The sequence below is a fragment of the Citrus sinensis genome, chromosome 5 (genome assembly GCF_022201045.2).
Source record: "Citrus sinensis cultivar Valencia sweet orange chromosome 5, DVS_A1.0, whole genome shotgun sequence".
Lineage (NCBI taxonomy): Eukaryota > Viridiplantae > Streptophyta > Magnoliopsida > Sapindales > Rutaceae > Citrus > Citrus sinensis.
The window spans coordinates 31,716,983-31,729,516 of NC_068560.1; the positions used below are offsets into that span (position 1 = coordinate 31,716,983).

The 12,534-nt window shown below is 36.6% G+C and overlaps 2 protein-coding genes across 4 annotated transcripts; both read left to right on the forward strand.

Annotated features, from left to right (window-relative positions):
- Positions 1–3,198: 3,198 nt before the first annotated feature.
- Positions 3,199–8,316, forward strand: LOC102619474 (hypothetical protein). Its single transcript, XM_052442548.1, has 12 exons — positions 3,199–3,692; positions 3,869–3,967; positions 4,128–4,233; positions 4,317–4,384; positions 5,099–5,187; positions 5,287–5,467; positions 5,562–5,690; positions 5,789–5,922; positions 6,037–6,250; positions 6,751–6,935; positions 7,040–7,135; positions 7,745–8,316. Exons 1-12 carry the CDS (start codon positions 3,522–3,524, stop codon positions 7,896–7,898), a joined length of 1,626 nt encoding a protein of 541 aa, XP_052298508.1. The 5' UTR covers positions 3,199–3,521; the 3' UTR covers positions 7,899–8,316.
- Positions 8,317–8,575: 259 nt separating this feature from the next.
- On the forward strand, positions 8,576–12,499 carry LOC102618981 (thylakoid lumenal 29 kDa protein, chloroplastic). Of its 3 annotated transcripts, none has more exons than XM_052442551.1 (11): positions 8,576–8,891; positions 8,962–9,060; positions 9,329–9,410; positions 9,493–9,527; positions 9,645–9,710; positions 9,822–9,862; positions 10,290–10,381; positions 10,546–10,652; positions 11,252–11,389; positions 11,937–12,071; positions 12,221–12,499. In XM_052442551.1, exons 1-11 carry the CDS (start codon positions 8,787–8,789, stop codon positions 12,329–12,331), a joined length of 1,011 nt encoding a protein of 336 aa, XP_052298511.1. In that variant the 5' UTR covers positions 8,576–8,786; the 3' UTR covers positions 12,332–12,499. The 3 variants fall into 3 exon arrangements, with proteins under 3 accessions (XP_052298511.1, XP_006472557.2, XP_024952542.2); XM_006472494.4 differs by having other exon boundaries at positions 8,584–8,891; positions 10,290–10,420; XM_025096774.2 differs by having other exon boundaries at positions 8,842–8,891; positions 9,312–9,410; positions 10,290–10,420.
- Positions 12,500–12,534: the final 35 nt, after the last annotated feature.

Below are 12,534 nucleotides of genomic sequence, written 5' to 3' on the forward strand. Positions count from 1 at the left end.
CTAGATTTTGAAGCATGTTCTATTTTCTATTCTTCTTTTATGTTGTGGTTTTCTTATTGTGTTGGTGATGGTGAGTGAAGATTGAAGTGTTTGTGATGTTGATGGCATGGTTGAAGTTGTCGGTCAAGATCTGAAATAAAAGATTAGTTTAAAAACCCTAGATTTTGAAGCATGTTCTATTTTCTATTCTTCTTTTATGTTGTGGTTTTCTTGTTGTGTTGGTGATGGTGAGTGAAGATTGAAGTGTTTGTTATGTTGATGGCATGGTTGAAGTTGTTGGTGTGGTGCATGGGTGAAGATTGAATTTGGCGTGGGCTTAGTGCCGGGAGGCATCGCGCCTAATCAGGTGCGATAGCACGCCTGTCGCACATGATTTGGGCGACAGGTAGCCTGTCGCACATGATCTGGGATACAGGTAGCCTGTCGCACCAACTTCACGTAAAAAAAAAAATGGAACTTAGTGCGACATGCAACTTACAATTTGTTTTTGTTTTTTAACGTGAAGTTGATGCGACAGACAACCTGTCGCACAACATAAAATCGCACTGAAACTCTTTTGTCGCATGAAATCAAGTTGACTCTACTTCACTTTGTTAGAATCTTGTCAGATTGGTGTTGGATCCGGATGGATTCGGCTGCATTTGATCGAAGTTCACTTTTATTGTTGTTCGTCGTCGTTTGCGGTTGCTGTTTGCCGTTGATGATTTAAGAGTGAAAGGATGCGTTTGGTTTGATAAAGAGAGAGAAGAAAAGTTGTGTTTGCTTTGATAAAGAGAGAGAAGAAAAGTTGTGTTTGGTTTGATAGACAAGGGTAATTTGGGGAAGAAACCTTGTGTTTGGCTAATTATGATAGGAAAAACTTTGGAGGGCCAATTGTGAAAATTACAAATAAAATTTGGGTTATTTTTGTAATTTTCCCAACTGTTATTATTATTATTATTAACAAATATTCAAATATAGATATCCTAGCCTCCCTTAGGACAAGGTATTGGGTTTGAGTGTCATTAAGAGGGAAATGAGATGAAATTTTATGATCATTTGAGATATAAATAAAGAAAAAATATATAGACAAGAAGTATTTAATACTTTAACACACACACACACACATATAGGTTAGGGCTCCTTAATTATATCACTGAATTACTTTTTCATCAACACCGTTAACAAAATTATGACATCATAGGAGCAAAATCAATAATTTTCTTTTATATTTTCATTCTGCGCCTCATAATATGCTTGCAAATTTAGTAACACTAATTGATAGTTGTGGCGGTGTTCGAGAGGGTAATGTGAAGGCGATGAATGAAAATGTTTATGTAATTAAACTACTTCAGTTATTCTTAGCGACTCAACTTTAAGTGAAAAAATAGTTGGTTGACTGGTACATTTTTTTTTTTAAAAAAAAAAATCATCTAGTTAGGTAGTAATTCAATAAAGTTTATTGATCTCCAAGATATCTTTCAAAACGTTGTATAGTTTTTTGAAAATTCACAAAATGTGAGGAAGCTATGTGATAGTTCCCCTTAACTTCATCCCTTAATGCAGACCAATCACACTTTTTAAAGTCACGAGAGATACATTAAACTCGCTTGATTATTTGTTGTCTTTTCACATTTGGTATTTTGTCTACCCAGTGTGTTTCTGAGCTGGAAGCTACCAAAAAAGAGCAGGAAAAAAAAACAAATGAGGTCGGTGTCACAAGAAATGAAAGAGCCATTTGTCTTCTTCGATCTTCAACAGTTCATTCCAATCTAGTCGGCATCGAGAGAGCCGTCGGCTGCGTATACTTATGTTGACCATTGACGCAAACTTCACATATTGCCATTTCGGTACCTGACACAGCAAAGCCAAATCTATTGTTACTCTTGTATTTGGCTCAAAATAAGAGAAAGAAGAAAGAAAAATAGAAAGGGGTTCGTTTTTCTATAGATAGATAGATAGAAGATGAATTTTAGCTAATAAAATCCAGATACAATTGTGTACACAACCACACCCCAGCCCTTAAAATGGTGGCTGGCACCGCACATGCATGCTATCCTTTTAATGAATTCTGTTCCTCTTGAGATCCACACTACTTAAAAATTTGCTTCTGCAGCTTTGAATTAAGATAGTTCAGTGTAATTAGGCCGACCGTCAACCCAAACCCCTTAAAAATCTTCTCTTGTGTTATTTTAATTTAATTTATTTACATGAAAGAGTAACCTTAAAGTCAAAAGCACACGGGAATAATTTCAGTATTTTAATAATCCATTCACACGAATCATAAAGTCCGCAAAGGCGAATTAACTTAATCACTTTGTTTAGTTTCTCACTTTTAAAATAATTTTTAGATTTTCTCTTGCTATTCAAAGAAAAGAAAAAGGCCAAAAAAAAAAACCAATACCCCTCTAGAAGCTTTTGGGCTATTTTCTTAAACAGTTAAACTATCCTCATACAGATTTCAGTCAGATCAAATAAATGGAAATTTTCTTTTTGCATTTGTATTTTTGGTAATTTTGCAAGAATCTGGTAACGATTTTTTAAATTTCCAAAATTATTCTTACCATTTTAAATTAATCAATGTTCCTATACTTCCAATGTGATATTTTAAAAGATTTATTTTAAGTCACGTGTTATAAAATTTAACTTATTGAATTTGAATCAACGTTAAGCCGAATACACTCTAAATTAATTTATTAACCTCTGTTGTGATTGAACTTGAATGATAAGATTAAAAAAAAAAAAAGTTTGAAATGAAAACTACATATTCTCTCAATCAAGGCTCACATGCAACTCAGAAAATTACTTATCTAGCCTGCCATTATGCTAATATCTAATATTACTAAATAGTGTAGTATTTTTCAATTAAGATGTTAAATCTTATCATATCATTAATGCCATTTTCAACGAGATTAACAATGTACAATAAGTTTTAACCAACCAAATTGCGAAAGATCGTTCCCTTTTTTTTTTTTTTAAATCGAAAACCAAACAAGGGAGTGATTCATAACGGGTTCAAAACCTTTAAAAATTACGGTGAGATCTGGGCATTACGGTCCCGGGCCCACAAGGGGTTCGCCTCACTCCTCAGTACGAGATCAATTTTTTTTTTTTTTTAAAAAAAACAAAATTTATTTAACCTTTTAATTATGCCCGTCTTATTAATTTTGATCCGCAATTTAATAATTCCTTTTTTGTTTCTGACTTTGATAATTCCATTTTGTTAATTTGATATAAGTGGAGGCCTAGTAACTGAAACAAAACAAAACCAAAGCAAAGTGGCAACTGTCAACAAGAAGGAGGTACATACAGGATACAAGAACAGCCGACCGCTGTCTTTCGTCTCCATTGAAAGCACAGAATCTGGAGTGGAGAGGAGACACAGACACTCCGGCTCAGTTGTGATCTCCTAAATTCTTTCTTTTTTTGAAAATTTTGTCAACGCGTCGTCGTTTAAACTTCACTCAGTTTGCGTTGCATTTCACATCAGAGAGAGAGAGAGAGTGTGTGTGCCGCTTAGTTGTTAAATTGAAGAGAGGAAGATGCAGCGGCGGAGGAGACGAGTGGTGGTTTTGCTGAGGAAGATGCTAACGTGCGCCATATGCGTAATAGCGCTGGTGGCGTTGCTGTCCGTGCACGTACACGTGCCCGTTTTTCCTTCCTTTAAAGTGCCGGACTTCGCTGATCCTTACAAGCTCCCCACTATTACTCAGGTCTCTCTCTTTCTCTAATTACCTTAATTTTTCATTTCTCTCTTTCCGCAGATTAAAAAAAATAAATTATTATTATTATTACTACTACTACTACTACTACTATTATTATTATTTTTAGTTTTTGATTGTGTGATTTGATTTATGCTTTTATTTGTTGTTTTATAAAATTCTTGTAGCAACACGAAATCAAGTACCAAATATTGAGCACAGAGCAAAGCTGGACTGAAGAACTAGCTCCGCCTCATTTGTCCCAAACTCCGTTACCTTCTCGCAAGGTTTTCATATTTAATTTGTTCTATTATTAATTTTTTCCTCTATGAAAACAGAAAACAAAAAGGAAAGAAATGAAAATTAGAGAATGAATGTAGGATTATAAATTTTTTATTCGAAGCAGTCATGCCTCTTTCATGTTTTTCACTCCTTTAGATTTGACAGTTGGATGTTACTGGTGGGAATTCAAATTCGAATATCGTTAAGCTGTGGAAGCCTCCTTCAAATCGTGATTTTGTGCCATGTGTGGAACCTAGTTCTAATTATACATGTAAGCAAACAGTTTTTTTTTTTTTTTTTGGTCTATGTGGTGTCTTGTGTGATTATTTACCAATTTACTGGTTTTTTTATTAGCTCCTACGGAGTCCCGTGGATATCTTCTGGTTCATACAAATGGTGGACTCAACCAGATGCGTGCTGGGGTTTGTATTTTTGTTTTCTTCTATGCATAATTTTTCGTTTTGTCTGTGTAATTATCCCATGGCGAGAAAGCTCTTCATTTTCTGGTTGGTGAATTGAGAAGTTACAAAATATACACCTGGAATGCTTCGGTGAATGATTCCATTTTGACTTGTTATGGTGCCAGATTCTGAGTTCTGTTTTAATGTTTATTCATTTTCATATTTTTGGAAATTGATCCAAACTTTGGTTAAAACAGAACAGTAGAAACTAATGATGCTTCTTTTTATATTTCTCCATTTTAGTTTAATTTCATTATTATTATCATTAGAACTAAAAGTGTGAATGTATTGTATTCATATTTTATTAGTTACACAGGCATAAGCATAACCCGGTGTCCTACCTGTGAGTGTCAGATTGGATGAACTAGACATGTTATTTTGTTGTGCTTACTCAGTCTACTTTTCTCATTAACCATCTATGTGCTTACCGCTTGAAATTGGTTTGCTTTTCCTGCTACATTTCCTTCTTCTGTTGATAGTATTTTAGACAATTTTAAATGCAAAAGGTGTTAGTTTAGTTGATTGGTGCGTCTTTGGTTCGATAACTATAAAAAATGTAGTTTTTCTAACTTATGTTTCTGTTGCTTCTTGCTTTGTGTCAATTGCTTTGTTAAAAAATATTTTTTTGTGGCTATTATTGGGAGCTGAGTTATAGTCTAAATGTTTGACTCGCAGATATGCGACATGGTAGCAGTAGCTCGTATCATAAATGCCACTCTTGTAGTTCCAGAGCTTGATAAACGGTCATTTTGGCAAGATTCTAGGTTCCTCCCTTTCCCATTTTGGAAGTTAGCTATTTGTCTCTGCATCAATTTCTTAATGATTGAAATGCGTGGTCTGTTTTCTACTTTCTTTGTCTGCAGCAACTTTTCTGATGTTTTTGATGAAGATCATTTCATTAACTCTTTGGCTAATGATGTGAAAGTCATAAAAAAGGTTCCTAAGGAACTCAGTACGGCTGCGAGAGCAGTTAAACATTTCAGAAGCTGGTCTGGTATGGATTACTATGAGGGTGAGATAGCTAGCATGTGGGAGGATTATCAGGTGTGTGTATTGAAATTCTTCACCAGTTTTCTGGTTGCAGCTTTGTGTAGAATTCCAAATGTGATCATCTTGATACTCACATGATTCTTTGTAGATTATTCGAGCTGCAAAATCTGATTCTCGTCTAGCGAATAACAATCTACCTTTGGATATTCAGAAGCTGCGTTGCCGTGCTTGCTATGAAGCCCTTCGTTTTGCCCCTCAAATTGAGGCAATGGGGAAAGTAAACAATTAGTCCTGAATTTTCATTTGATTCTTTTTTAGTGCTATACTTCTTGTGACCTATGCAATTAGATGTGGGAAAAATTTATTTCATTGTAGTTGTTGGTGGATCGGATGAGGTCTTACGGTCCTTATATTGCACTGCATTTGCGATATGAGAAGGACATGCTTGCCTTTAGTGGATGCACACATGATTTATCTCTTGTTGAGGCAGACGAACTAAGGACAATAAGGTCTGAGTTGACTAGTGATGACTTAAATGCTCAATTTGATGCTTCTTCACTTGATTAGTTGTTTGTGATATTTGATGCATGTTTTTCGTTTTAACTTCATTTTAAACTTCGTAGAGAAAACACTGTCCACTGGAAAGTAAAGGAAATTGATTCCAAGGAACAGAGATCCAAAGGTTATTGCCCCCTAACTCCAAAGGAGGTTGGAATATTTCTTACTGCTCTAGGATATCCATCAAGCACTCCGATATATATTGCTGCTGGAGAGATATATGGTGGTGATGCTCGTATGGCCGATCTGCAGACCCGCTATCCTATAATGATGAGTAAGGTATTACTTGTGTCTGATGTTGTGTGTGATTCTTGCCTTAAAAGTAAATTCTGGCGCTTGATTTTGGTAAAGTCCTAGAATAGTTTATGAGGTTTTCGGTGAACATTGGCCTTGTGAAACCTCGCAATAGAAACTTAATGCAGTAGAATGTTCATGTGTGCTCTGTTAAAACATGATGTGCAACTCATCTAAGATTATAATCCAGTTAGTCATATGATAATCTCCTAACCGTGCAAGTAATGTCAGTTATGATAGAAGAACTTCTGTATTCAACTTCAGTCATTGGCTAATTGTGGAATTCATTGTGGTAACATTCAATTTCACCATTTGCTTCTGATCATTAACAAATTTTCTTCACCCTCTCTTTCTTGCTTACAATAAACAAAGGAGATGAAGTGATTTTTATCTTGTTATAATTTTCACAGCTCAAGTATTGAACTTTTATACATTTTGGCTGATAGTTAGTGTGTTGATTTGTTTTTGCGATTGCTTTTTTGTAGGAGAAGTTGGCATCGGTTGAGGAGCTGGAACCATTTGTCAATCATGCATCTCAAATGGCCGCACTTGACTACATTGTATCTGTTGAAAGTGATGTGTTTATTCCATCATACTCAGGCAACATGGCAAGGGCAGTTGAAGGTCATCGGCGTTTTCTTGGACATAGGAAAACAATTTCTCCTGACAGGTTAGGCAGTTTCTTCTAGGGACGAGACAATGTCTAGATTCAAGTAATGACTTCCATCGACTGCTGTTTTTTGAATTTTTTTTTTCCTGTATACTGTTAATCAGGAAAGCTCTTGTTCGGCTGTTTGACAAAATTGAGCTGGGAACAATCAGAGAAGGAAAAAGTCTATCAAATAAGGTCATTGAAATTCACAAAAAGCGGTATGTCATTTTTTTCTTTTTGGGATATGAAACGGTATGTCATTTTTTTCTTTTTGGGATATGAAACGGTATGTCATTAGTTGTACTTATTATGTGAAGCGTCTTATCCTTTGGTCGTATAATCTTGACTGCCTATTGCTAGTTTATTTGGAAGATTGGTAATTAACTTATATTATTTTGATTCTCTGAGGATTGATTTCTAAGCCATCTTATATTTTGTTAGATGCATATTTATTGTGATTCTGGAGTCTGATTGTCAAATTCATATCATTTCCATTTGTCTTCCCCTATGGTATAAGTTATTCAGACCATAAACAATTACAGTTGAATCTCTAATGAATTGGTGGAAAACTAGGAGGGGACCGCTATTGTTGAATATTTCTATTAGTGACCTGAGTAGATGTAGGCTTATAGATAACCACCTGTGGTCCACAAGGTCAGTGCTTAATGGTGGTGAGGACCGCTACTACAGCTGCTGTCCTGTCTCTGTTCATATTCATTAGAGTAATATTTTGGTGAAGGTGTTCTATCTTCGCATTTGTTGAAAATTATGGTATGTTGAATCACCTAGCGCCCAATTTAATTGTATTTCATCTTTCGGTCTTGCAGGCAAGGGTCGCCAAGAAAAAGGAAAGGCCCTATCTCGGGAACAAAGGGCATGGATCGGTTTCGTTCGGAAGAAGCCTTCTATGTTAACCCATTACCAGATTGTTTATGTCGAAGGCAACCACTAAATGTCAATACATCACTTACTATTAAGTAGATAAGATGTGAAACAATTTCCTTATACAAAGATCCCCTAGGCGGTTGGCTATTGGCGCTTATTGTTTAACTATTTAGTGAAGTTCTCAAGCTGGCTGTGCCATCTTTGGCATCGGGGACGCGGACTGTGTATATCTTGAGTTTACATAGCTTCAATATATAGGTGAAGAGAACAAACCTTGGTGGTGCAGAGCATAGATATATGATCGCGAAGGCATTGAGGTTTCAGTGTCATTCCATCAGAAAGACACATTAATATGATTGTGATTTAGGAAAGCTTGGCTACGTTTCAAAGGGAAGGATAAGGCATGCATTGGGTATATGAGGATAGTGTAAAAAGCTACTTGGAGAAATAATGTTAATTTACACGAATGTATTTCACTTGTGATTGAATGCAATAACAGTCAAAGCATTATTTCCGTTTCTTGCACTAAAATTGAGTATGTTTCTTGTCAGCCTCCCACTCCAGGTTATCAAAACATGGATTTGATGAGTATGATCGGTTTTGCATCTTTTGCACCCTAGCATATCTACATACCGAGAACTTTTCCCCAAAATTTGGGCGACAAAGTGTGAAACAGTGACAATATGTTCGACGATCCGTATTAGGATCTGGTGTTGGGCAATGGGCCTAATGGCTCCCAGTAAGGGTCCAAAACTCGGGTCAGTCGTTAACCTTAGCAGTAGCAGAGGTTAGGAAATTTCAGGAACCCATCCAGCATTTCCAGCTCAGCCTAAAAGAATTAAAAGACTGGATAACACAATCTCATAAAGTCCCATGCACCCTCCGCCCGTATAGCCACACTTGCTCTTTCTCTCTCCCTAGTCTGCGCATTAACAAAGAAAGACGGAACCTTCCCTTGTTTTCTTTTTTGGGAGAAACAACATTATGGGCGCTTCTTTTCTCTCTACGGTTCCTTCTATGCTTCCCATTGTTCCTTCCCCATCGCGCAACGCTTTCTCTACTGTTGCCACCAGATGCTCCGCTCATGCTGTAAGCTTGCTGCAGTGTTCATATTGATATGGCTTATTTATAACTTCACTGAATTATGTTCAACGTCCAGGGTGCTATACGTTGTCATAAAATTGAGACTCAAATAACTGTTGAAGATGGTTTTGGTAGAAGGGATATTCTGAAATGCATTGGTGCGACCATTGGCATGGTGAGAACCATCCCTTTCTTCTATTTATCTTTATATCTAATGCATGAATTATATGTAGCACTAGTTTTTTTGTTCCTTGCATCAATCGCAAATTGGAGGAAGCATCTCCTCTTAATTTTTGGCCAGCGCTTGACTAAGAAGACTCTTTTGCCAAATTTAAATCGAATTTGTTCTGTCGGATAAACAACGTAGAATCTCTGTTAGGGTCTGGAACCACAAATAAGAATGATTTGATGATGAGTTTCTGCCAGTTGTGGTCTCTTCTTAGGAAATAATATCAGGCTCAGGATCAATTGAAATGGCACGTGCTGCTGATTTGATACAACGCAGACAGCGTTCGGAGTTTATTTGTAAGTTCCATATACACATCTTCATTGTGCTTAAACTAGCAGGAACTGCTGAATTAACAGCTTACATCCTTTTCTTACCCAGCCAATATCAAGGAGACTCTCCAAACTGCTCTCAAGGTATGCATATTCCAAGTTCTTCTGCTATATGAATATCAGGACATCGTATGTAGAAGTAAATTAGGCTAACTATGTTATCAATGTGCATCAACACTTCTTTCAATGTACCTGTTTCAGGGAAATCCAGATCTTATCCCATCTCTACTAACTTTGGCACTCAATGATGCCATGACTTATGATAAGGTCAGGACAAAGCCTCTAAGATTTAAGTGCCTTGTAGATGTCATAAAATTCCTTTACTTGTTATGGAGAAAGGAAGGAAATAAGCTGATGTCTTGCTGGTTAAGTTTGTAGGCTACAAAATCTGGAGGCCCTAATGGATCCATAAGGTTCAGGTACTTGCTACATGAAGCATTATCTCAGAAATAATTTTGACCTGAAATTTCACACTTCTTGAAATGAGTATGGAATAATGTATGCACATTGGAAAAATCATAGTCAAATCTTTATGATATTCTTCTGAAGATACAGAAATCTATGCTTTTCCCAGATGTCAGTTTATTAAAAATCGTTTTTTGGCATTTCAAATACCAATAATTAGTTACTGTTGTTTGATCATTGTTTCCAGCATCTTACAGAAACATTTGGATAGGAAGAATGGAAGTTATGCTTGCCTGATTTACCAAATACGATAATATATATTTCATGAATTTTCTGTTGCTTTAGCAATCGAACTTTCCCTTTTCCTGTGATTATGCATCAGTAATTTTGGCTTGGTAAAAAGTTGCCTTGTTTTTCTTCTGCTGGTTTTGTTGGCTGAAGCTCAGAGATAAGCAGACCAGAAAATAAGGGGCTTTCTGCTGCCATGAATTTGTTAGAGGAAGCAAAGAAGGAGATAGATTCATATTCTAAAGGTGGACCAATATCCTTTGCCGATCTCATCCAGTATGCAGGTTACAATATTAGAAATGCCAAGTTTGAGCGCTGTAGCGTGTTAAGACTGTCTACTATGAATTTCTTTGGGAGTCCACAGAGAGAAGCATAGAGTGCCCAACTCAATTTTCTTCGCTTTTTGCAGCACAAAGTGCCGTTAAGACAACATTTTTGGCATCAGCCATCCGCAAATGTGGAGGGAATGAAGAGAAAGGGCGCTTATTGTACACTGCATATGGCTCAAATGGTCAGGTTTGTTTCTCAGTATGCTAGGCTTCTTGTGGTATGTTTAAATCACGTGCATAGCTTGTTAACCACAATCAGTTAACTTTGACATACCATCATAAATTTTTCTTCCAAGTCTGTAAATGTAATCACTAAATGCAATTTTCTGACCTTTGACTGGGATGTATTAAACACTTTGGCAATTTTCCTAAACACCTAATGGTGAAATTGCTTAAATTATTTTCTGTTTCTCCGTTTATGCTGTGCGGTTGCTTCGTCGGGCCATTTATTATAAAGCATTAAGTTCTCCTTTCATCTTTTGAATCATAAAGGTCTACATATGCAAGCTATACCTATAGAGAAAATTAGTTGTACAATCACCACGATGCTTTTAGGAGGGAACTTAAAATCCTGTAATGGCCACCTTGAGAGAAGTAATTAAGGGAACTTAAAAATCCTAAAATGGACATCTTGGGAGAAGAAGGAAGGTAAACCATGGTAACAGTGTGTATGACCTGAATGAGTTGTGAATGCCTGTATTTCTGCTGGCATAGATCTTTATGGCACTCTAGCTTTCTCTGAGAGGAACTTATGGATGATGCATAAAATTGTTCTTCTATCAACAGTGGGGCCTGTTTGAAAAGCAATTTGGAAGGACAGATGCTCAGGAGCCAGATCCAGAGGGAAGGGTTCCCCAGTGGGAGAAAGCTACTGTCCAGGAAATGAAAGATAAATTCTCAGCAATTGGCTTTGGTCCCCGCCAGGTATTTTCTCTATCGTACTTGCTGTCATAATTGCTCTTCTTCTGTCTTATATCATCATTAAATTGCTGAGGCAAGCTTCGAGAATCCCTTTGGTCAAATGTATACCTGTCATATTACACTTTGGTTAAAATCAAGACTCATTTGAACAATGTAGTAGTCTGGCTTATGAAAAATTTTCCTACTACACTCTGTTGTTTGACTCAAAACTACAACAAAAGTCATCAGAATATTTGTTTATATTCAATATGTTAGTTCAGGCCACTAATGCAACTCCTGTTATTCAATAAATTTATACAAATTACTTCGCTTGCCGATATAGTCAATCAAATGGTCGTCTCTGGCATTGAGATATCCGATTTTACATTTGATACTATTTAAATGTCTTACTACATGTTAAGCCTGCAGTAACATTGATAATGGGTGTGTGGAGGAAAATCCTTAACTACAGTATGACCATCTAGAGGGAACTCCTGCATTCTTTCTTTTAATGCTGTCGTGATTAATACTCATGGATCTGGGTCTTTTCAAATCCTTTGTTGGTCGGCAGCTAGCTGTTATGTCTGCGTTCTTGGGTCCTGATCAGGCAGCAACAGAAGCCTTATTGGCCACCGATAAAGATGTTTCTCCTTGGGTTCAGAAATACCAACGTAGCAGAGAAACAGTGTCTCAGACTGATTATGAGGTTAGATTTTTTCATCCCCATTCCATTTTTTAGAAGAACTCAGGGCCATTAAGAAGGCCAACCTTGTGTTTGTTTAGTTTTATATAGAAAATTAAATCATGATGCATTTTAATTCCTAGGCTCAGTTTTCAAGTTTGATTCTTTGACAGGTCGATCTGATAACTACATTCACGAAATTAAGTAGCCTGGGCCAACAAATCAATTACGAGGCTTACACATATCCTGCTCAAAAGATTGAATTGGGCAAACTCAAATTGTAGACAGGAAATGGACTGTGTTCCGAGAGCGGAAGTGCCAATGATTCCGCCAATAACTTTTTTGTAAAGCAGAGCTATTCCTCTACAATTTGGAGATTTATGTAGGGAATTGATGCCGCAGGTTCTACATATCAATTTAAGAGTGCCTAAATAAACCTCATTTCTCAATCACCTTTTGCATCTCCTATTCCTGAATCCAACACTAG